The 24040-nt window shown below is 39.6% G+C and overlaps 2 protein-coding genes across 5 annotated transcripts in view; one reads left to right on the top strand and one right to left on the bottom strand.

Moving 5' to 3' along the window:
- Positions 1 to 17: 17 nt before the first annotated feature.
- fbxo25 (F-box protein 25) lies at positions 18 to 8521 on the top strand. Of its 4 annotated transcripts, none has more exons than XM_057320203.1 (11): positions 20 to 211; positions 622 to 772; positions 1744 to 1847; positions 2179 to 2228; positions 4699 to 4791; positions 4920 to 5013; positions 5360 to 5544; positions 5673 to 5855; positions 6224 to 6367; positions 6905 to 6931; positions 7532 to 8520. In XM_057320203.1, exons 2-11 carry the CDS (start codon positions 645 to 647, stop codon positions 7619 to 7621), a joined length of 1098 nt encoding a protein of 365 aa, XP_057176186.1. In that variant the 5' UTR covers positions 20 to 211; positions 622 to 644; the 3' UTR covers positions 7622 to 8520. The 4 variants fall into 4 exon arrangements, with proteins under 4 accessions (XP_057176187.1, XP_057176186.1, XP_057176185.1 ...); XM_057320202.1 differs by having other exon boundaries at positions 21 to 215; XM_057320201.1 differs by having other exon boundaries at positions 22 to 215; positions 591 to 772.
- Positions 8522 to 8630: 109 nt separating this feature from the next.
- Positions 8631 to 24040, bottom strand: part of si:ch211-225h24.2 (uncharacterized protein LOC564539 homolog) — a 73749-nt gene continuing 58339 nt past the window's right edge. The window contains exons 2-4 of the mRNA XM_057319774.1: positions 15108 to 15155; positions 12841 to 12956; positions 8631 to 10352 (exon numbers count right to left, since the gene is read on the bottom strand). Coding sequence (XP_057175757.1) covers positions 9923 to 10352; positions 12841 to 12956; positions 15108 to 15155 — 594 coding nt within the window. The 3' untranslated portion in view covers positions 8631 to 9922. The remainder of the gene's footprint in view (positions 10353 to 12840; positions 12957 to 15107; positions 15156 to 24040) is intronic.

Consider the following 24040-nt stretch of genomic DNA (forward strand, 5'->3'; position numbering starts at 1 on the left):
CTTTACTGAAAGCTCGGGATAAATCGCAGAGTGATCGACGGGACACAGAACCAATCAGCTTGGGAATTCCGGGTAGCAACAAAATAAATACAAACGCTTTGACCAATCACAGACGACAGGGGGCGTGCCGTACATTCCGCTGTTCTGACTGTTTACTTCCGTCAATATTCAAAGACAAGCAGAAAATTATCAACACAACAAAGGAACCGCTGTAGGTAAAGTGAAATATACACGCGTTATCAATTCAGATACAGGGTTATGCGGGTAAAATAACGATAGAGGTTGAGATTTGTGCTGTCTTTGACGTTTTGTCGACGGTTAGTGAGATAAGATTTCTGGCAGGCTTTTCTTTTGACTAAATTTATTGCCTGTAGATGTAACGTTAGATAGTCAGCAAGACAAATCTACAGCGAGACACATAAAAAAAAGGTTCTTTTACAACCATTGTTTAAAAACAAGAAGCAATTTGTTTTTTAATAAACAATGATGGTAAAAGAAACAACAATTTGTCACAATAACAGTCGTTGGGAGTTATATGATCTTATCATGATGACACTGTTTCAGATTTTGACCTTTGATCTGTCTTATAGTATTTGTTAGATAAGGGTCTGTGGTATTCAGGTCTCTGGAGCAGGTGGAAGAAGATGCCTTTCTTGGGTCAAGACTGGAGATCCCCAGGCTGGAGCTGGATCAAAACCGAGGATGGATGGAAACGCTTTGAATATTTCGGCCACAACTTGGGAGATAACATCAATGAACTTGACTTGGATGAGTAAGAAATGCTTTAAATTATTACAATACTTGTGTCAGAAACCTTATAGGATCTTTTTAGTAATTTACATTCAGTTTCAGAACTTATTCTCCAGAGTAGCCAGAGGTTAAAGGGGGTACAGGGTACAATACTGATCATCCCTTCTCGGATTCAAACCTAAAAGCTTTGATTACCAGCCTAGATCTTTGACCATTAGACTGTACTATATATAGCACTCCTAGGTATTTTTGTTTTGTAAGTGACGGAATGCATTATTTGAAGGAAGAGACAAAAGAGGAAGTGTGTATGTGGCATGTGGGAAGTCTGGTATCTGTGTTTAGAACTGGTGTGTGACAGCGTTGGTGATTCTTTTTTGGAGCAGCGCAGAAATGACGACAGCACACTGGTTTTGTATTTATATATGTTGTATTTATATTTATTGAGCCAAAAACACCTATTCTTAGACAGACATACATTCGCACACACACACACGTCTGGTTTACTATCTCCGTGGGGACAGTCCATAGGCGTAATGTTTTTTATACTGTACAAACTGTATATTTTATCCCCTACCCCTAACCCTGCCCCTAAACCTAAAGATCATAGAAAACTTTTTGCATTTTTAGATTTTTAAAAAATATTGTTCTTTATTTATAAGCTTTTTTGCCCATGAGGACCTCAATTTTGGTCCCCACGGTGACACAAGTCCCCTTGTGTTGGTGTGCATTCAGGTTTAGGTCCCCACCGGGATATAAAACATGTCCACACACACACACACACACACACACACACACTGCAGTAATACGTCACACACACACACACACACACACACACACACACACACACACACACACACACACACACACACACACACACACACACACACACACACACACACACACACTCTTTGCTCTTTCTGTGTGTTGTGCAGTCAAATGATCCAAATTTACTTCATAGAGTGGTAATCAACTTTCATATTATATACTTTCTAGGTTGGACAATGATAACAAGGAGAATGTCTTTGTGGGAGGCGTTTGTGAAGTAGCTGCCAAGAAAAGAAAAAAGGACTTTTTCAACAACAACACAAAATCACAATGTAAAATTGCATTACATTATGTGCTTGTATTAATGTGCTATAATTAAATATACTCATAATAGCGTACTATATATTTATACTAAATTATCATCATAACCAAGATGACAAGTATTAAAGTTACTGCTAGGTGTCTAAATGTTAAACAAACGTTCATTTTAAGCAGTGCTGTATTAAACAGGCCTACGTGTAGACCACCAACTAATAAAATGATTCTCAACTAATTGATGCGAATAATTTAATAGAACCAAATGTTTATACTTATTTAATTAAAAATGTTCTAGTATGAAACAAATTGTTCCTGTTGTAACTTCTGTTTTATTGTTTCTCTCAGTTTTGTTCCAAGAGAAATGGATTTATGTTCAGAAGGAGAGTACGAGAGAGGTGAGGAATTGCATCATAATGCCAACATATGACATCTTGGACACCTAGTACAATCCAGAGATGGGCACTGGAGTTAGTGACTCAGACTCAAGTCGCATTTTAAAAGACTTCAGACTCGACCTGAAATGACTTCAGACTTGACTCGACTCGACAAAAAGGACTCGTGAATATTGAAAAAAAAACGAGTCTTTTATCCTTGACTGATATGGTAAGGAAAGAATGTGTATAGCGGAAAATAGAACTTTTATCATAGAATTTCATGACGTATTCCGCGTAAACTTGAATCCGCGTCACATGAAACATGGAGGGAGCCACGGCACCATATGTTCTCACGTTCGGTTTTATTAATTTGTCAGAATCAGGAACTATTTTCGTAGAATGTGAATGTGACTTTTTCTTAGTGAGTTGTATGAGAGATAAAGAAAGATATTAATGCGTACAGTTTGTCCCGTATTTTTGTATCTTTCTTCATATGTAGACCTGTAAAAGGCAGACACGTTCTGCTAGAATCTTAGTAGTGTCCCTGGTTTTCCAAACATCATAAGTTTTCTCTATATAAAACAACTTTGTAAATAGGATTTTTGAGTATGAGACTTTTTTCAATAAGGCATGAAATGACTTGACTCTGACTCTAGCTGAAAGACTTCAGACTTGACTCAGACTCTAGCTGAATGACTCCAGACTTGACTCGGACTCTAGCTGAAAGACTCCAGACTTGACTCAGACTCTAGCTGAAAGACTTCAGACTTGACTCAGACTCTAGCTGAATGACTCCAGACTTGACTCGGACTCTAGCTGAAAGACTCCAGACTTGACTCAGACTCTAGCTGAAAGACTCCAGACTTGACTCAGACTCTAGCTGAAAGACTCCAGACTTGACTCAGACTCTAGCTGAAAGACTCCAGACTTGACTCAGACTCTAGCTGAAAGACTCCAGACTTGACTCAGACTCTAGCTGAAAGACTCCAGACTTGACTCAGACTCTAGCTGAAAGACTCCAGACATGACTCAGACTCTAGCTGAAAGACTCCAGACTTGACTCAGACTCTAGCTGAAAGACTCCAGACTTTGACTCGGACTCTAGCTGAAAGACTTCAGACTGACTCGACTCTAGCTGAAAGACTCCAGACTTGACTCAGACTCTAGCTGAAAGACTCCAGACTTGACTCAGACTCTAGCTGAAAGACTCCAGACTTGACTCAGACTCTAGCTGAAAGACTCCAGACTTGACTCAGACTCTAGCTGAAAGACTCCAGACTTGACTCAGACTCTAGCTGAAAGACTCCAGACATTGACTCAGACTCTAGCTGAAAGACTCCAGACTTGACTCAGACTCTAGCTGAAAGACTCCAGACTTGACTCAGACTCTAGCTGAAAGACTACAGACTTGACTCGGACTCTAGCTGAAAGACTTCAGACTTGACTTGGACTCTAGCTGAAAGACTCCAGACTTGACTCAGACTCTAGCTGAAAGACTCCAGACTTGACTCAGACTCTAGCTGAAAGACTCCAGACTTGACTCAGACTCTAGCTGAAAGACTCCAGACTTGACTCAGACTCTAGCTGAAAGACTCCAGACTTGACTCAGACTCTAGCTGAAAGACTCCAGACTTGACTCAGACTCTAGCTGAAAGACTCCAGACATGACTCAGACTCTAGCTGAAAGACTCCAGACTTGACTCAGACTCTAGCTGAAAGACTCCAGACTTGACTCAGACTCTAGCTGAAAGACTACAGACTTGACTCGGACTCTAGCTGAAAGACTTCAGACTTGACTCGGACTCTAGCTGAAAGACTTCAGACTTGACTCGGACTCTAGCGATAAAGACTCCAGACTTGACTCGAACTCTAGCTGAAAGACTCCAGACTTGACTCAGACTCTAGCTGAAAGACTCCAGACTTGACTCAGACTCTAGCTGAAAGACTCCAGACTTGACTCAGACTCTAGCTGAAAGACTCCAGACTTGACTCAGACTCTAGCTGAAAGACTCCAGACTTGACTCAGACTCTAGCTGAAAGACTCCAGACTTGACTCAGACTCTAGCTGAAAGACTCCAGACTTGACTCAGACTCTAGCTGAAAGACTCCAGACATGACTCAGACTCTAGCTGAAAGACTCCAGACTTGACTCAGACTCTAGCTGAAAGACTCCAGACTTGACTCAGACTCTAGCTGAAAGACTACAGACTTGACTCGGACTCTAGCTGAAAGACTTCAGACTTGACTCGGACTCTAGCTGAAAGACTTGTGAACATCTCTGGTACAATCTAGTCAATATCAGACTTTTTTCTGGTTGAATATCCATGTTATATATTCATAAACAGAGCCAATAATGGAATCAAATGTGTTGCTCACAAATGACAATAAATTAGCGTAATTGTTTACTTTGTTATAGTTCTTCCTTCATTTGTTATACATTTTAGGTCATTTTGGAAGGTGTGTTTTGAAACAAGCGTTTGTGTTGTTGCAGAGACACGGGTACTGTACACTTGGCGAGGCTTTTAATCGTCTAGATTTTTCCAGTGCCATTCAGGACGTGCGCAGATTCAACTATGTGGTCAAAGTAAGATGTTCTGTGTTGCTGTACAAGTCCTCTCATTCCAGAGACGCTGGTGCCCATTCCTCTATGACTCACTGTTCTATGACTTCTCCGTATACTCTCTCACTTTACTGTTTATTCTCATGTCGTAGCTTCTGCAGTTGATCGCGAAGTCACAGCTGACGTCTCTGAGCGGAGCTGCACAGAAGAACTATTTTAACGTCCTTGAAAAGATTGTGAGGAAAGGTGAGAGAGGGCTTAAGTCAAAAAAATGTTTTCAAAAAAAGTTGTCTGTGCTTGAAAACAGACTAGTTGCTGTAGCCAAGCAGCCAATAAATGTAGAACACATAGTGGCTGAAAACAAACTAAACAAATGAAAATCTGAGATTAAAAATCTAATTTAAACACTAAAATAACATTTGTAAGAAGTGAAAATAAAAATTAAGAAATGTCATAAAAATGAATAAGACATTCTGCACATTTACTAAACAAAAGTCGCTAAACAAATAAATAGATTTGTTCCATTTATCAGTTTAATTCTTCTTTGTTTGAAATGTCACATTTTTGTTTTATATTTTATTTCAATTTACAGTTCTGGATGATCATCAGAACCCACGACTGATCAAGGCGTTGCTGCAGGATCTCAGCTCCACCCTCTGCATCCTCATCCGAGAGGTCGGGAGGTCTGTGCTGGTCGGCAACATCAACATTTGGGCCTGCCGTTTAGAAACTATCCTTAACTGGCAGCAGCAGCTCAACAATTTACAAATTCCAAAGGTAGCCTTTTAACCGTGTTTATATCGGTTTGTGTGTTTCTCTGTCTGTGACTGCGTTTTCAACTGAACTGAACTGAAAGTAACGTATTATTATTAAAGTAATGATGTCATACAAATGTTTTTTGGCAGAATGTTTCTAAAGGGATGACACTCAGCGATCTCCCTCTGCACATGCAAAACAACATCCTGTACAAGTTTACTGATGCCTGTGACATCATCAACCTGGGACAAGCCACACCAACGCTGCTCATGCTCAGTGAGGACATGCTACTGTGGAAGAAACTGTGCCAGTTTCATTTTGCTGAGAAACAGGTGGGACGATAAAATAATATTTGAAATGAATTGATCTTAATTTAATTGATCTCAAATGGTTCAATGGAAAATTCCCATTTGTATGTGGATTTCAAATACAAATTGAATTACTCAAAAAATAGAAATATTTCAAATGCAATATTATATTAAAAACACCGCTTTCAAGCCAAAGGCTGCTTTAACAAGTAGGACATGAAGTCAATGGCCTAAATTAACCTCAAGATGGCAGCACAGGAGCCTTATGCACACAGGCCCTTCAGAGGTCCAACAACAGAGCCAAAACTAAAACCAGCATAAACTGGGAGTTTGTAAGAAGTCTCTGTTCCTTAACTGCACTCACAGAGGTCTCTGTGTTTGTGTGTATTTAGTTCTGCAGGCACTTGATTCTATCAGAGAAGGGCCATGTGGACTGGAAGCTGATGTTTTTCTCACTTCAGAAATACTACCCTCAGAAAGAACATTATGGGGACACTCTGCAGTTCTGTAAGCACTGTAGCATCCTATTCTGGAAGGTACGGTATATGCCTCGATCTTGTTTAGACGTGTTCCAAGCTCACTTGGCTTTCTTTCATCAATATTACACAGTAAATGAGGACTGGGGCTCGAAGTTAAAAAAGGACAAAGAAAAAATAATGAAATATCATAAAAGCAGTCTAAATGATTCAATGTAGTGTTGTACTCGAACTGATAGCATGGCGTAAGGAACGCTCTGAACTTTACGTTGATATTCAACAAAAAAACATGCTTTGTTTGAATATACAATAGTTTAAACATAATTATGGACTAGTTTTTGGATATTTGAAGCTTGACAGCATTTATCCGAATTTACTTTCATTGTATAGAAAATCATACCGGCTTGAAATGACAGAAATGTAGAATTTTACATTTGTGTACTTTTTAAAAAAACTACTTTTTCAAAGTCACCTGCAAAAGTTTAATTCCAATAGTTTAAGATTCCCTCTTCTATAATATCAGCCATCTTCCTGAACCCTTTAACGTTTGGCCTTTTTCCCTTTCCTGTTCTCCTCCTGGTTCCTTGTCTCCTAAAGGACAGACAACTGGCTTTGATCTTTAAGGTACATACCAAACCATATATCAACATGCCAGCAATTTTAGTTTCTATCCATGTCATTGTTTTATTTGATAAGCGAATATTTTTTTCTCTTTACCTTCATTGTCTCCTTTTCATACTTCCTTGCACTCTCAGTCCAGATCAACTTGATCCATCATGTTCGTGTTGTTTATCTTTGAGTGGACATAGCTTTATGAATGTCTTCTGTATTTAACTGCTGTCTTTTCTTTTAATATGTGTTCCATGGGTTCCACATCATGATTGAAAACTAACGCTTACAAATAGAACCGTTTTTCAAGGCAAACATTCGGATATCTAAAATGTCTTTTTTATGTTGCATGCACATTCTTTTTTTTTTTTTAAGCCAACAGTCTTTTGATTGTCATTTGGCAGGATGATAAAATGGGTAAAAATTCCAAATACTTAGATTGAAGAATGAATCCCGGCCAAACTGTATCTAGGGTACAGAATTTTATTTTGGACTTGTTAGTGAGCTCATTTGACTTAAACCAGTCAGTGTACCACCACCAAGAACACCCTGGCATTGTGTTCATGTTATTCCAAAAATTATATTACTTAAGTAAAATTTTTCCTTTCATTACAGGACTCGGGACATCCTTGCACAGCCAACGATCCAGACAGCTGCCTAACCCCCGTCTCACCGCAGCATTTCATAGACCTCTTCAAGTTCTGAAATTCTGAATGTTCTTGGAACACTTGCAAACAGAACCTCTAACCAAGACTATGAACTTGATTAAACATTCAACCTTCAAATCCATATTTCCTTATTCCACCGGTTAAGATCATGTCTATCATCTCTCCTCCATTCCGATCCGATGTTTTTGTGCTTCAAAGGCCTGAGAGGTTTTTGACAATGTAACGAATGATAGAATTTCTTGTACACCCTAACTTTAAGGGCTTTCAAAGAAGATGTCATGATTTTAGCGTTTTAGTGTTGTCCTCTATTTTTGTTAACTCGCTGTTTCCTCAAATTATTAAACTGTTTTTCGAGCACAGGTGGATTGGAGATGAAGGACAAAAAGAATAAGAAAGGTTGCTTGTTAAAAAAAGCACAACAAACTTCAGAATGAAAACGTCTGGGAGAATCCAAGCAGAGACTGTTGTCTTCATGTATGCTTTTTTGTTTCGGTAGCAATGGAATGCACGTTAAAGGTAGCTGTCGTTCAATGTTTACGTGAAGTCTCGTGTCGTTTTGTTCTGCTGTGCGTATATATTTGAGGTGTCGACACTAAAGTATACATTTGCATTGCATTTGCTGCACAAAACAACTTTATACGAAACACTTTTGCCAAATCTGTCATGAGGGCAGATGAAAAATATAACGTAAGCTTTGCTATTTATAAACAAATGTATTTTATATCCTTTCTCTAAACTTTGTAATATTCCTTTACTTTTCCAGTACTATAAATGTCATTGGAATGGCTAAACTGTAGGATGTGTTTGGTACTATCAAACCTTTAAACAGTTACATAAAAGGATCAAAACGTTTGGGAACAAATGTCTTTTGTTTTAAAGTATTTTGATTGGTTTATTTTTAACCATTACATCTAGTTTTTCATGTCCAAAAGGACAAAGATGCATAGCTGGTTCAGCGAGTAGAAAAGATGAATAAACATCTTGCAAGTCTTGACAACAGTAAGCACAGGATATTGATTAAAAACATCAAGACATGAGAATAAGATAATGCTTTTTATTCAGATTTTCGAGAAAACTACAACAGCGTAATCTATGCAAAATCATATAATTCATTCAGTAGTAAAAGATCAAAACACTGTTGCAAAGGCACCAAATGGAAAGAGGAAAATGCCAACTAACAAGTCGTACTTGCTTTAAAAATACATGTTACTATGACAACAGCTAAAAGCAGCAAACCCACTTACTTAAACATTATACAAAAAAATTCTACGAAAAAAATCAGGCATGTCTAGCATGCCAAACATGTTTCACCTAGGTTAACAGATTTCATGTAAGACTGATTGTCATTTTCCTCATGTCGAGTGTTTAGAAAGAACAGATAACTGGAAACTTCTCGAGATCACATTTTCCCTGGTTGCTTTAAGACACTATAATCAAGACAACATGACTTGTTGAGGCACAGCAAACCATTAAAACCAAAATGCACTTCATGATAAGACAGCACAGCACTCCGGGTCGTAGGAAAGGGTTTAAAGGGGATTTTTAAGACGGTGACCTCTGGGCACATAAAACAGGTGTGCTCACTTCATTCCTCAAGTTCCACTGTAATGCAGTTCATTTCAACCCGATTTGAATTGTGATTTTATCAAATCGCATGGTTCAGATTGTTTGACCAGAGCTAGAGCACTTCATCTCCAGTGACAGGACTGAGAACCTTCACATACAATTCACACCTTTATCTTCCTTTTGGCCTAGACATTTCACTGAACACTTTTGTTGGCACAATTGATTTAGGCTATTTGGAATAACAGTGATTGCATAGAGAAAAACATCTACAGTACATTATGATTGTAGCAGTTATGTTAAATCAGCAGGCAGAAGCGACTATACATGCGTCACAGCATTTCTACATCATTTCACATTTACGCTTTAAAACTACATAACGGAATAAATTAATCAACTAAATATAAAGACATAACCTTTGGATATGAACCTTAGACACTCACTGCCCCTGTCTGTGAGCCTGGGTATTGCAGGTTTAATTCATTGCGCTCACAATGATTATCAAGCTAAATGCCTGTGTCAATAAATGGAAAACAAACAAGTGTAGTATGTAAAGGCCAAAGTTTATATTTTAAAGTAATCTATGAGAGATTACTTTCATTGGTCACTATCAGGGGTCAGCTGTGTTTCAAGGTTTGGTCGATTTTGTTTACAAAACTACAAAAAAATGAATCATCCAAACCGGCATCATCACCTCTTACTAAGGCACTGGCTGTCCCATCACAGTTGGCACATGAGGGCCGTGGCTTATCACACAAATATTTTTTCATACAAATCACTTAAGCCCCTCCCACGCGCCCTCCGAGAGGCTGGCCGGGCTTCGCCGTCGAACGGCGGCCAGCTTATCCCGAGCGCGAGCCGCCCACTGGGCGGGGCCTCCCTGAGTCTGTGACTCCGTCAGACTGGCGTAGCGAGATGAGTCCTCCTCCAAACCCAGCCCCACCCAGGACGGCAAACCCAGAGAATGTGGGAGAGACAGAGAGAGAGGAGAGGACAGAGGGGAGGAATCCATCTTTTTGTCAGACTCTTGCTTTTCTTCCTCCGTTCTGTTGGTCATCTGAGGAGGTTCCCAGCCCTCCATCTTGTCCAGCTTCCTTGTCGGTGTGATCTGCTTCATCGTCATGGTGATGTTGTCCCACAGACAGTGAGCTTTGTGTTCGGGGTTTGCTTTGCTCTTATCGTCGTCCCATCCTTTCTTGGCAGACCTGAGAGAGATAGAGAGAGAATAAATTCAAGAATGTATTTCTTATTTTCTACAAATGAAACATATGTAGCTTAAAGGAGTAGTTCACTTTCAAAATAAATTTTCATGATAATTTAGTAATAATAGTATTTGTTTCTTTAGTCGAAAAGAAATTGAGGTTTTTGATGAAAACCTTCCAGGATTTTTCTCCATATAGTGGACTTCAATGGACTCCAAACGGTTGAAGGTCAAAATTACAGTGTCAGTGCAGCTTCAAAAGGGCTTTAAACGATACCGGACGATGAATAAGGGTCTTATCTTATCTAACGAAACGATCTGTCATTTAAAAAAAATGTAAATTTGACCTTCAACCGTTTGGAGTCCATTGAAGTCCACTATATGGAGAAGAATGCTGGAATGTTTTTATCAAAAACCTTCATTTCTTTTCGACTAAAGAAACAGATACATAAACATCTTGGATGACATGGGGGTGAGTAAATTATCATGAAAATTTACTTTGAAAGTGAACTACTCCTTTAATTAGAAAAAATATATATATATAAAATATATGTATTTATCAATATGATCAAATTAATTAATTTGAAGTTTTATTCCAAAAATGTTTAAAACATAATTTTCACTAATATCATTTTATCCCCTACCTTTCACAAAAATGACCAACTTATACCAAATTCCGATACATAGGTTGAATATTGTTAGCAGAGAAACTAAATAGACTGGCGAGTTCATGAAAACTGTGTTTCGAAACATCCACAGGGTCAAATGTGCCCACAGAAGAGCCAAAAATGTTCTATCCAAACACTTTATTGGCACACTTACTGCAAATGAATTACTCTAAACAAATTCCAAGATAGTTCAGAGAGCGGGCATGAAATATAATCTCTAGGGATGTAACGATTCACTCAGCTCACGATGCGATGCGAGTCACGATTCTGATCTCACGATGCGATTTATTCACGATTTACTCACGATTTATTTTTACAAAATGAGTTGAAACAAATTAGAAATGAACAAATTCCCTTGCATTATTTCTTAAATGCTTCACGTTTCTTTGTATAATAAAATAATGTTTTACTTCAAATAACAAAACTAAACTGCAATTTTATAACAAATTAATAATAGAAAAAGTCTCTTTAATATAAACAAACTAATACTGTCTGAGCTTTTCTTGGATTTTTTTGCATTTAAGAAATATCAGCATGTCCACGTTTAGATTTACAGTGAAAATAGCGGCCCCTGCTGTTCAAAAAATGTATTGCGATTCAGTTCACACCTCAACCGATTTGAATCGTCACTCATTATAACCGATTTTCAACCGGCTCAAGGTGAATCGTTACATCCCTAATAATCTCCATTTATGTCTTCGATGAAGTTTAGCATTAATGAAAGGGTACAAGCTAGACGTGCAGTTCATTATAGCGTCTGCACAATGTTTGGGCATGAAGTTGTAAATGGCACGAAGCAGCCACACACGCTGCAACCGTTGGGCACTGGGTGCGGTTTCCATGTCAACAACACACTTGATGGTCGCGTGGCTTATTTAGAGGTACACTGTGTTTAAAGCCGTACATACACATGGAGCTTTACCACTGCTGTGTAAAGACATCTTTAACTTTCGATCATGTATGCATGTTAATTTTTGCATTTGATAAAAACGCTTTCTTCAATTGAACCTTTATTTGCAGAAGGAGCTACAGTGTATCAAAGCAACAACATAAACAAACGTTACAGAGCATGCACTCTTTTGTTTACTTCCGGTACACATCCGCAAAGAATAGAGTCCCTGTAGATTATTTCTGATAACCAGCAAAATAAATAACAAGGAAATTACATTAGCAAGTTAAAAGTATGTCTAGTCAGTATTATTTTGGGTTACAAGTAAAAGAACCGTTACTTGGCAAAACTTAAATGTGACAAAGTTACACAACCCATTCAACAAATTGTTTATTTAATAAAATTATTACTACACAATAAAATAATAATATAAATTAATATGAATATAAATTAAATAAAACATTAATAGTTATATTATTAGCCACTAGCCAGACCGATAAACAAACACAGACCGGAAGTTAACTTCGGGCCAGGTGTGTGCGTCCGATGAAACCGTCTATAAGTAAACAATTTATAGCTTGATTTTGCGTACACATTGTGAATCTGTGGTGCTTAAAACATTGCTTTTATTTGAGAGGCCCAACATTCAAGAGTTTAGGGGCGGGAGGCTGCCTGTTTGTCCAAACAAAGGAAGACAACGGGGAAAATGTAAGAATCCTTTTGAGAACACTTTAAAACATGTACTTGTATATGTATAATTATCTGGAAGGTATTGTATTCTATTTTAGGAATCTCTTTATTCACAAATGTCTGATAAATATCATAAAAAGATCATACCTTCAACGTCACAAAATTTCAATCTAAACATGTTAGTGTTTGTTCTGCGGTTCACAATACATTCACTAGACCTTGTGAGAAAACGATGCTCGTCTTACCCTTTTCTGGGAGAGAGAGTGACTCCTGTTAGCAAAATGTGTTCATCATCCTGAGATGGAAACAACTTCTTATCTCCTCTTTCTCGCTTAGATTTAACCTTCTTTAACTTTGAATCCTACAAAAGAGATCAACAACAAAGTCAAACAAACCACAGAAAATGAGTTCACATTGTTATTGGTGTAAAGCTTATATCTTATGAGGATCTAGATTCTCAGTGAGCGTAAACTACGGTTAGTTTAGATATAGCACTAAATCACACTAGACATAGACGGTGAATCCATCAGAAAGTCGTATGTGAATGACAGAGTGCACAACAGTAAAAACAGGAAAGGCCTCCGTTGATTATACGGATATCTCAGTTTACGTGTGTGTGTGTGGGTGGGGGGTCATTTGGCGAGCTGACACATTCCTTCATATTCACTCCCGCCTGGGTTCAGTATGACCCTCAGGATTTTAAATACCGGCCCGGCTTTGCAGCTTATTATATAAAATAGAACCTTTGACACAATTTCTCGCACCCTTTCATAAACTGTTCATTCTCCGGGGTTGGCTTTATTTAGTGAGTCCTTCCCTTGATTCCTGCTCGAGTGAAAAACAAAAGGTCTAATCTTATGAAAATGTGCAGGTCATATTTCATTTCAAAATCAGAAGGGAACAATTTCATACTGACTGTTAACTGACATGCAAGTACAGCCTGTACCAGGGCTGCGTAATCTGTGATAACGCTAAATAATGTCACACGATAATGCTTAAAGTTTGTCAAATCAATTAAAATGATAATAAAATATCATTAAAAACTAGAAACGATCAAACTAACATACGTTTCACATTCTTAGAAAACAAAGCTCCCCTGCTGAAAAACAACAATGATAGAAAGCCAATAGAAACCATCACAGAAATTGTGATGGTTTCCATTAAAATTATGAACCATTAGCTTTTTCCATTAAAACCAAAAATTGGGCATTATTCGAATAGGATTTAACATCCCACCAACAGAATCCATCACAGTAGATATCATTATAGTTTCCACTGAAACCAATACAATTCCCATTACAACCATTAAATCAATTACATTTCCTATTGTGTTTTGGGCGGGGTTCTATAGTTTTTTCGGAAGGGACGACTTTGTCTCTCGTCTCTCTGCCACCTGCATTTATTTAAAACGGACTATACATAACTATGAAAATCGCAAACCACTGCAATATGCATATTGTGTTATTTTGATAACTTATATGTCATATATTAATAACAATATATCTTGCTTCCCTAGCCTGTACATTTTGTACAACTTCACAAACATAACCAACAGCATCTTCTTTCAAATTGCATTTATATTTGTTGATGAAGGGTTTACATGTAGCTGCAGAAGTAGCTGTTGCTGCATGCCTGCATCAGACCACAAATGTTCCAAACATTAGATAGGGTATTTTTTTTTGGCACTCCCTGCTTCGTTTCAAACCCAAGACCTTTGTGCTCAGTCACTCCTTGATACTAAGAATGTGTGCATGAATGAATGACGTGTTTTGTATATTCGAGATCAAGCACATGATGATTATTTATGAGCATTTTGTGGATTAGGGCACATACATCATTCTGTGATAAACAGACGCTCATCTTTGACTCATCTCTGACCTCAGATTAAGTCAGAAACTGCATATTACCCTGCGTTCCGTCTCTTGGTCTCTGCCTATGTCCTAATCTGTCTTGTCCCCCTCCTTCCCTCGGTTCGGTTAAACATGCAGCAGAAATAAACAGCCGCCACTAGAACTTAAAGTCCCACAGCTGGAGGACGGAGCAGAACTCTAATCTGTGAACTCTCAGCGTCTTTAAAGTGATTCATATCATGGGAAATCTAATTTTCCTTGAGCTTTTGAGATAAAGACTTCATTATACTGTACAAACGTAGCGTAACTTGAGGAACTCAAAACTTCCTCCCGGTTCAAATTGAGCATTTATTAAAATAATGTTATTGAAGGATGGAGGGGTGTGGACCCCACAGCGCATTCACAACCGGTGTGCAACTATTACTCTGTGAAATCAAACTATCTTGCCTTTCATTGCATCCATCCATAAAGAAATGACAAAGATGCCTAAAACATAACAAACACCGTTTAATAACCCTCTTCTGCGTCACATCCTGCTGTCGTTGCTATGGTATTGTTCGGGACTCTGTCAACAAATTTGAGCATTTCTGTCGAACACATATAGTACAGGCAGAATGTGTGCGTTTGTTAGTGAGTGTGGAAGTGTGTTGGTGTGTGTTTACCTTTGTCGAGGGGCTCAGAACTTCCTCCGTTCCCTCGGAGTCTTTATCCTGAAAAGCAAAGGAACAATGAGAACATACACACGCACTTAAACTCATTCATCTATACGTACACACACTCACGAAACGCCAGGAATATTTTTAGCTCGCTAATGTAAACAAGGTCTCGCAGATTTTTGGACGGCCTTGGAAATGATCGTAAGTCTTTGCTTCAGACACACATCGTCATAGTACAGCTACCATGCCTTCCAAAGGCAAAGCATGAAAACTTGATTGAACTGATTTAACACATTTAACGAAAACATTCATTATAATCTAAAAAAACAGATTTCTTTCATAATTGAAACATAATGTTACTGCATTTTGCTTTTGCACAACAGAGACCCGTATAAATGTTTTTTCCCAGTAGTCCTGACTGAACTTCATCAACGTTCATAATCATTTCTAAGGTGGTCAATAGATCATCAACTTCTGGCATTGAGCGGCCAATCACAATTGCTGTGACATTCAGCTTCCTGTAAGGGGCCTGACCTCTTCCACTTCCTTCCTGCCCCACCAGCACTATGACTCAGAGAAAGTGAGAGAGAAAGGTCTACTTTTGATCTTCTACAGCTATGTAAATTGGCACACGTACCACCATTACCAAGCTAAGGCTGACCAGCCAAACCCTGAACATTGTGCTGTACAGTACACTGTAAAAAATGTCAGTAGATTTAACAGTAAAATACCGTATAAATGCTACAGTATAAAACCGTATTTCATAAAACATGCGAAACCCGTAGAATTTACAGTGGAAATCTGTAATTAGTTTTACGGAGTAAGACCGTACATTTAACAGGTAAAAACATATGAAAATACGGTTTATTGGAGTAAAACATTACAGTACACTGTATTATTTGCCGTAAAAAAAGAACGTCTTAAAAATATTCTTATTACAAATAGGCTACATAAACATATCTGACTCCCCTGTGCAGTGTGCACTTAAACCAGTTTTAATATGTGTTATAAAATCATCTTTTTCTGTGTAAAGTTGTAATATAATGACTTCTATACATTGTTTAGCTTAAATTGTCTGCCTAAACCCCCCAAAAAATTTCACCTTGACATTTGTCACTTTTGATAATTTAAATATTGTTTTTATGTAATTAGCAGTGCTTTTACATTTTTAGATTGTGTGAAACAAATTTTTTGTCTCTGAACTCAAGAATGTATTTTATGGTAAAGCAATCAACTCAACAAGCATTTAAAACATAACCGTTAAGCATCATCCAATCAAGATATACGTTGCGCCTTGGCTTCGTGAACAAAGGATGTGATTGGTTGAATACTCATTGGCGCGGAGCACACAGTAACGTAAAGTTTGCGTTCCCGCGTTTCAACAGTGACGATTCTGATGAAGCACTGTCGGAGCTGAACTACAAATCAGTGGAATATATATATATATATATATATATATTATGGCATTGGGCATATTGGTAAGTTGGATTTAACGGTTTTAGCAGTGTGTGATTTTAAACACGAGTAGAATGTACACTGTTTTCACGGGGCATAAACATATTTAACTAGCCAGCGCATGTAGGCAGACTTGCAAGTCCTAAAGCGTGAGAGCTCTTGATCCGTGGAAATATCTGTAAAATATATGTTTGTTAAGTACTTTTGCTAAATAGAATCAAGCAGTGCATCGTTTTAAATACGAGTAAGTTAGCATGTAGGCTACACTGTTTAAACATGCTGGCAGCACTGCGGTCAAGCCAGCCGCGGTTTGAAAATACACGGTCAAGCCAGCCGCCGTTTAGGTTCAGATGCGCGCTTATTGAGTGGTTTACGGTACATTACGGGAACACCGCTTGTAAAGCTTTATTTAAATGTAGATGATCCGCGTCTCTTGTCAATAACATATTTCTTGTTTTACGTTTAGAATATCTCGTTTTTGTCGTAATTTATGCAGGTTTTTTTCTCCGAATGTTTGCATTATGATTGCTGTAACGTTATATTGTGAAACCAATGTCTCTGTCTGTATCTTAAATATGTATTATTTTAATGCCTTCTAGACCTTTGTCCTGCAAATAAAACTGTTTATGCAGTTTGCAATTACAGTACCCATGGATTTGAACAGATTTAATTACAGTATGTTTTTTGAAAGCATTTTGTTTGAAAAATATTATTCCAATATAATTGACTATACAAACATTATTTCTCATAAGTAGAAAAAACTGATGGTGGGTTTCTTAGGGGCCATCCCACACTATATGCACACCATATATGGATTATTTTACTGTACGTTTTGGAGAAATACACATTTTCCACTTCAAATGCCTATAGAAACATATTTCTAATAAGTAGAAAAAACGATGTGGTTTTGTAGGGGCATCCCACCTATATGCACACATTATGGATTATTTCTGTACGTTTTGGAGAAATACATTTTTCACTTCAATGCCTATAGAAACATTATTCTAATAGTAGAAAAAATATGTGGGTTTCTGTAGGGGCCATCCCACACTATATGCACACCATTATGGATTATTTTACTGTAGCGTTTTGGAGAAATACACATTTCCACCTTAAAGCCTATAGAAACATTATTTCTAATAAGTATGAAAAACTGATGGTGGTTTTTAGGGGCCTCCCACACTATATGCACACCATATATGGATTATTTTACTGTAGCGTTTTGGAGAAATAACATTTTTCCACTTCTAATGCCTATAGAAACATTATTTCCAATAAGTAGAAAAACTGATGGTCTGTTTCTGTAGAGGACACCCGACACTATATGCACACCATATATGGATTATTTCACTGTAGCATTTTGTAGAAATACACATTTTCATCTTAAAGGGCCTATAGAAACATTATTTCTAATAAGTAGAAAAAACTGATGGTGGTTTCTTAGGGGCCATCCACACTATATGCACACCATATATGGACTTATTTTACTGTAGCTTTTGGAGAAATACACATTTTTCCACTTCAAATGCCTATAGAAACATTATTTCTAATAAGTAGAAAAAACTGATGATGGATTTCTGTAGGGGCCATCCCACACTATATGCACACCATATATGGACTTATTTTACTGTAGCGTTTTGGAGAAATACACATTTTCCACTTCAAATGCCTATAGAAACATTATTTCTAATAAGTAGAAAAAACTGATGATGGATTTCTGTAGGGGCCATCCCACACTATATGCACACCATATATGGACTTATTTTACTGTAGCGTTTTGGAGAAATACACATTTTTCCACTTCAAATGCCTATAGAAACATTATTTCTAATACGAAGAAAAAACTGATGGTCGGTTTCTGTAGGGGCCATCCCACACTATATGCACACCATATATGGACTTAATACTGTAGCATTTGGAGAAATACACATTTTTCCACTTCAATGCCTATAGAAACATTATTTCTAATAGTAGAAAAAACTGATGATGGATTTCTGTAGGGGACATCCCACACTATATGCACACCATATATGGAATTATTTTACTTAGCTTTTGGAGAAATACACATTTTTCAACTTTAAAGCCTATAGAAACTTTTTTTTAATAAGTAGAAAAAACTGATGGTCGTTTCTAGTAGGGGCCATCCCACACTATATGCACACCATATATGGACTTATTTTACTGTAGCGTTTTGGAGAAATACACATTTTTCATTCAAATGCCTATAGAAACATTATTTCTAATAAGTAGAAAAACTGATGGTGGTTTCTGTAGGGGCCATCCCACATATATGCACACCATATATGGATTATTTTACTGTAGCGTTTTGGAGAAATACACATTTTTCCACTTCAAATGCCTATAGAAACTTATTTCTAATAAGTAGAAAAAACTGATGATGATTTCTGTAGGGGCCATCCCACATATATGCACACATATATGGATTATTTTACTGTAGCGTTTTGGAGAAATACACATTTCTCCACTTCAAATGCCTATAGAAACATTATTTCTAATAAGTAGAAAAAAATGATGATGGATTTCTGTAGGAGCCATCCCACACTATATGCACACATATATGGATTATTTTCACTGTAGCGTTTTGGAGAAATACACATTCTCTCAATTCAAATGCCTATAGAAACATTATTTCTAATAAGTAGAAAAAACTGATGAGTGGAATTTCTGTAGGGGCCATCCACACTATATGCACACTATATATGGACTTATTTTACTTTAGCTTTTGGAGAAATACACATTTTCACTTCAAATGCCTATAGAAACATTATTTCTAATAAGTAGAAAAAACTGATGATGATTTCTGTAGGGGCCATCCCACACTATATGCACACCATATATGACTTATTTTACTGAGCGTTTTGGAGAAATCACATTTTTCAACTTTCAAATGCCTATAAAACAATTATTTCTAATAAGTAGAAAAAACTGATGGTGGTTTCTGTAGGGCCATCCCACACTATATGCACACCATATATGGATTTATTTTACTGTAGCGTTTGGAGAAATACACATTTTCCACTTCAAATGCCTATAGAAACTTATTTCTAATAAGTAGAAAAACTGATGTGGTTTTGTAGGGGCCATCCCACACTATATGCACACCATATATGGATTTATTTTACTGTAGCGTTTTGGAGAAATACACATTTTTCCACTTCAAATGCCTATAGAAACTTATTTCTAATAAGTAGAAAAAACTGATGTCGGATTTCTTAGGGGCCATCCCACACTATAGCACACCATATATGGATTATTTTACTGTAGCATTTTGGAGAAATACACATTTTCCACTTCAAATGCCTATAGAAACATTATTTCTAATAAGTAGAAAAAACTGATGATGGATTTCTGTAGGGGCCATCCCACACTATATGCACACCATATATGGAATTATTTTACTGTAGCTTTTGGAGAAATACACATTTTTCCACTTCAAATCCTATAGAACTTGATTTCTAATAAGTAGAAAAAGATGAGATCTAGGGCCATTACTTGACACCATATATGATATTTTACGTAGCCTTATGGATGAAAGACACATTTTACTATCTTAAACATTTTTCTAATAAGTAGAAAAACTGATGATGAATATTTTGAGGGCCATACCACACTATCATGCACACTATATATGGACTTATTTTACTGTAGCGTTTTGGAGAAATACACATTTTCCACTTCAAATGCCTATAGAAACATTATTTCTAATAAGTAGAAAAAACTGATGATGAATTTCTGTAGGGGCCATCCCACACTATATGCACACCATATATTGACTTATTTTACTGCAGCGTTTTGGAGAAATGCACATTTCTCATTTGAAAGCATAAAAACAATATTTCTAATAGTAGAAAAAACTGATGGTCGGTTTCTGTAAGGGCCATCCCACACTATATGCACACCATGTATGGATTTATTTTACTGTAGCGTCTTGGAGAAATACACATTATTCCACTTCAAATGCCTATAGAAACTTCATTTCTAATAAGTAGAAAAACTGATGATGGATTTATGTAGGGGCCATCCCACACTATATGCACACCATATATGGATTTATTTTACTGTAGTGTTTTGGAGAAATACACATTTTTCCACTTCAAATGCCTATAGAAACTTCATTTCTAATAAGTAGAAAAAACTGATGATGGATTTCTGTAGGGGCCATCCCACACTATACGCACACCATGTATGGATTTATTTTACTGTAGCGTCTTGGAGAAATACACATTATTCCACTTCAAATGCCTATAGAAACATTATTTCTAATAAGTAGAAAAAACTGATGATGGATTTCTGTAGGGGCCATCCCACACTATATGCACACCATATATGGAATTATTTTACTGTAGCATTTTGGAGAAATACACATTTCTCCACTTCAAATGCCTATAGAAACATTATTTCTAATAAGTATTAAAAACTGATGATGGATTTCTGTAGGAGCCATCCCACACCATATGCACACCATATATGGAATTATTTTACCGTAGCGTTTTGGAGAAATGCACATTTCTCAACTTTGAAAGCCTATAGAAACATTCTTTCTAATAAGTAGAAAAACCTGATGATGGATATCTGTAGGGGCCATCCCACACTATATGCACACTATATATGGACTTATTTTACTGTAGCGTTTTGGAGAAATACACATTTTTCCACTTCAAATGCCTATAGAAACATTTTTTCTAATAAGTAGAAAAAACTGATGATGGATTTCTGTAGGGGCCATCCCACACTATATGCACACCATATATGGACTTATTTTATTAGCTTCTTGGAGAAATCATCATTTTGATCCTACTTCAAGAGGCCTGTAGAATAAGGTAAAAATTACTGAAAACTTCCTCCTTGGTTTGCGCATGTAACCACATCGTGCCACGTATTATGATTCCCTTTCTGTCGGTCTCTCGACGTTGTGTCGAACCGACAGAATGGGGTTTGTCTTGAGAACCTATCATCTTCTGAGTATTTAGAAAAGGCCAATGAAAATTGGCGAATGAAATTTGCATGCTGGGCTCCTCCCCGGATGTCCGGGTATAAGAGGGAAGCCGGCGTGCTCATTCATTCACCTTTTGTTCTTCAGAGCCTACGCATCTGGTGAGCTTCTCTACGATCTGGATGATCTTTCTTTCTGCTGGAATCTACGACGTGGACAGCGGACGGTCCCTTCCTGCAGTGACTCTCCCCTGGGCGTCTCGGCAGTTCCGGAGGTGTTCGAGCAAATTTCCTTTTCTAAAAGAGCAAATTTCTCCAGCGTGGCTTGTCCCGCTGTTCTCATGGGTGCAACACACTCATCGAGGAGGGGGACGGACACAATGCCTGCTTCCAGTACGCTGGGGCAGACGTTGTGGATACGTCCTGCCCGCACTGCGGGCGGTGACGATTCAGACGTTGCGTCACAGGTGGCTGTGTTCCCACGGGACTCAGCCACCACCTCGTTTGCTCCCCGTTCCGTGGCGGCAGGACTACGGCCCTGCCGTCCGCTACGGCAAGCAGCGAGGGTGATATGAGGATTACTGTGAGCGATAATCCACCAGCCACGGGCTCACGGACCGTTCACACCTCGTCTCGCTCGCCTGACCGTTCCCCAGGAGACAGTCCGCCGTCTTATTCCTCAATCACGTATTCGGACACGATGCGTGATGATGAGATGTCTCTTGCAGCATCGGGGGGTGACGTACTGCCATCCGACTCCGACAATTCCTCGGGCTCCCTCCCTCGGGGGGTCGAGCCCAGGAAGAAGCGGACGTCGAAATGTCAGCCATGCTTTCCCGGGCCGCCGTGAGTGTTGGGTTGCAGTGCCCGCACTGCCTCTCCCAGCGCTCGTGGCTGGCTACATGGCGCCTCGGGTTTGAGCCCCCAGTGCCGTGTTTACCGGAAGTGCATGAGGAACTTAGTAAGACCTGGAACGCCCCTTTCCGGCACGTTTCACGTCAAACAAAGTTCCGTCACCCTCTCTTCCCTCGAGGTTGAGACAGCTGGAGAATACGTGTGTCCCCCAGGTGGAGTATGCCGCCGCGGTGCACTCGTGCCCGTAGGTGGCGGCCAACTGGGGGGGCTCGACCTAGACTCCCGTCCAAAGCATGTGGTGTCTCGGCATCTCTGGTGTCGAGAGCTTACATTGCGGCGGACCAAGCTGCCTCCTCTCTCCACGCTATGGCTCCTGCCAGGCCAGGGCGTTGAGAGAGCTCCACAAGGATAAGACCGACCCAGCGCTTATGCAGGAACTCCGCGCCGCCACCGACCTCGCTCTACGGGCGACCAAGGTGACAACGCGGGCCCTGGGTCGGACGATGTCCACACTTGTGGTCCATGAGAAACTCCTCTGGCCGATCCTTGCGCAGATGAGTAGCGCTGAGAAGGTCCGCATTCTCGACGCACCCGTCTCGCAAGGGGGGGCTGGTTGGTGTTACTGTCGAGTCGCAGCGGCCCCTCTAACCCCCCGCCCGTCGGGGGCGCGAGACCCGCACGCTGCCTCCCCCGGAGGGTTCTCGACAGTAAAGAAGCAGTCCTCCGTGCCGCGACTCGGCCGCCTCAGCCGTCGAGTCCCGTGCACTGCCTGCTTCCCAGCAGCCCTGGTCCTCTTCGACGCCCTCCAGCTCTGGCGCCCCCCCACTCAGGCGGCCCCCCCTGGAGGAGACAGCGAAGAAGAGACCATCGCCCCATCAGCAGCCGCGGCGAAGCGGCCCTCATGGGAAGACCTCAGGGGGATCGAGGCTACCATTGGGCCCGACCCCAGCCACATCGGTGGGAAGTCGGATAGGGACGGATCCTGCCCCGTCTCTCCATCTGCTGGCCCCCTCCGGGGGGCTAGCGCCCACTTACTCTCAAAAAAGGAGAGTTTCCTATCTCTCTCTGGGTTACCACAGCCGCTCTCACCCTCTGCACGATGGTGAACGGTAAACTTGACGTTGCGTCATGGCGAAGTGCAATGTCGAGTATAAACACCAGCCCTCAGCACTCTCAGTCAGACAGTGCGTTGAGCTGCGCAGTCGCCAGGCAGGAAAAACAGCAGCGCCGATCTCCTCCCCGGGGGACCTCCCCCGGCAAGGAATCCGTACGGCTAGCCATCGAACCACCCCCCGGGGGACGATGAAAAAGATCGTACCTTTAGTCCCCGTCTCATTTCTGGGAGCCTGTCCGACTTCCCAGGCTGTCAGGCTGGCTAGGAAAGACGATCCATCTCGGCTACGCGATCCAGTCGCCTCACGCCCGTCAAGTTTCAGGGCATCCGATATACCTCAGTCAGAGGCTAGGATGTTCCCGTACTTCGGGCCGAGGTCGCCACCCTTCTGGTGAAGGGAGTGATCGAGCCCCGTCTCACCAGCCGAGATGTTCAATGGGTTTTACAGCCTGTACTTCATTGTCCCCAACAAAGGCGGGGGTTGCGCCCTATCTTGGGTCTGTGTGTTCTGAACAGGCACCTACACAATAGCTGCCTTTCAGGTTGATCACGCAGAAGCGCA

Source organism: Triplophysa rosa, linkage group LG21 (assembly GCF_024868665.1).
Source record: "Triplophysa rosa linkage group LG21, Trosa_1v2, whole genome shotgun sequence".
Classification (NCBI taxonomy): Eukaryota; Metazoa; Chordata; class Actinopteri; order Cypriniformes; family Nemacheilidae; genus Triplophysa; species Triplophysa rosa.

Bases quoted from the DNA above. Each gene is read 5' to 3' on its own strand.
- fbxo25 (XM_057320203.1), top strand. From the start codon at position 645: ATGCCTTTCTTGGGTCAAGACTGGAGATCCCCAGGCTGGAGCTGGATC. The intron at 5,545-5,672 runs GTAGCCTTTTAA...GTTTTTTGGCAG, and splicing joins ACAATTTACAAATTCCAAAG to AATGTTTCTAAAGGGATGAC. The intron at 6,368-6,904 runs GTACGGTATATG...TGTCTCCTAAAG, and splicing joins GTAGCATCCTATTCTGGAAG to GACAGACAACTGGCTTTGAT.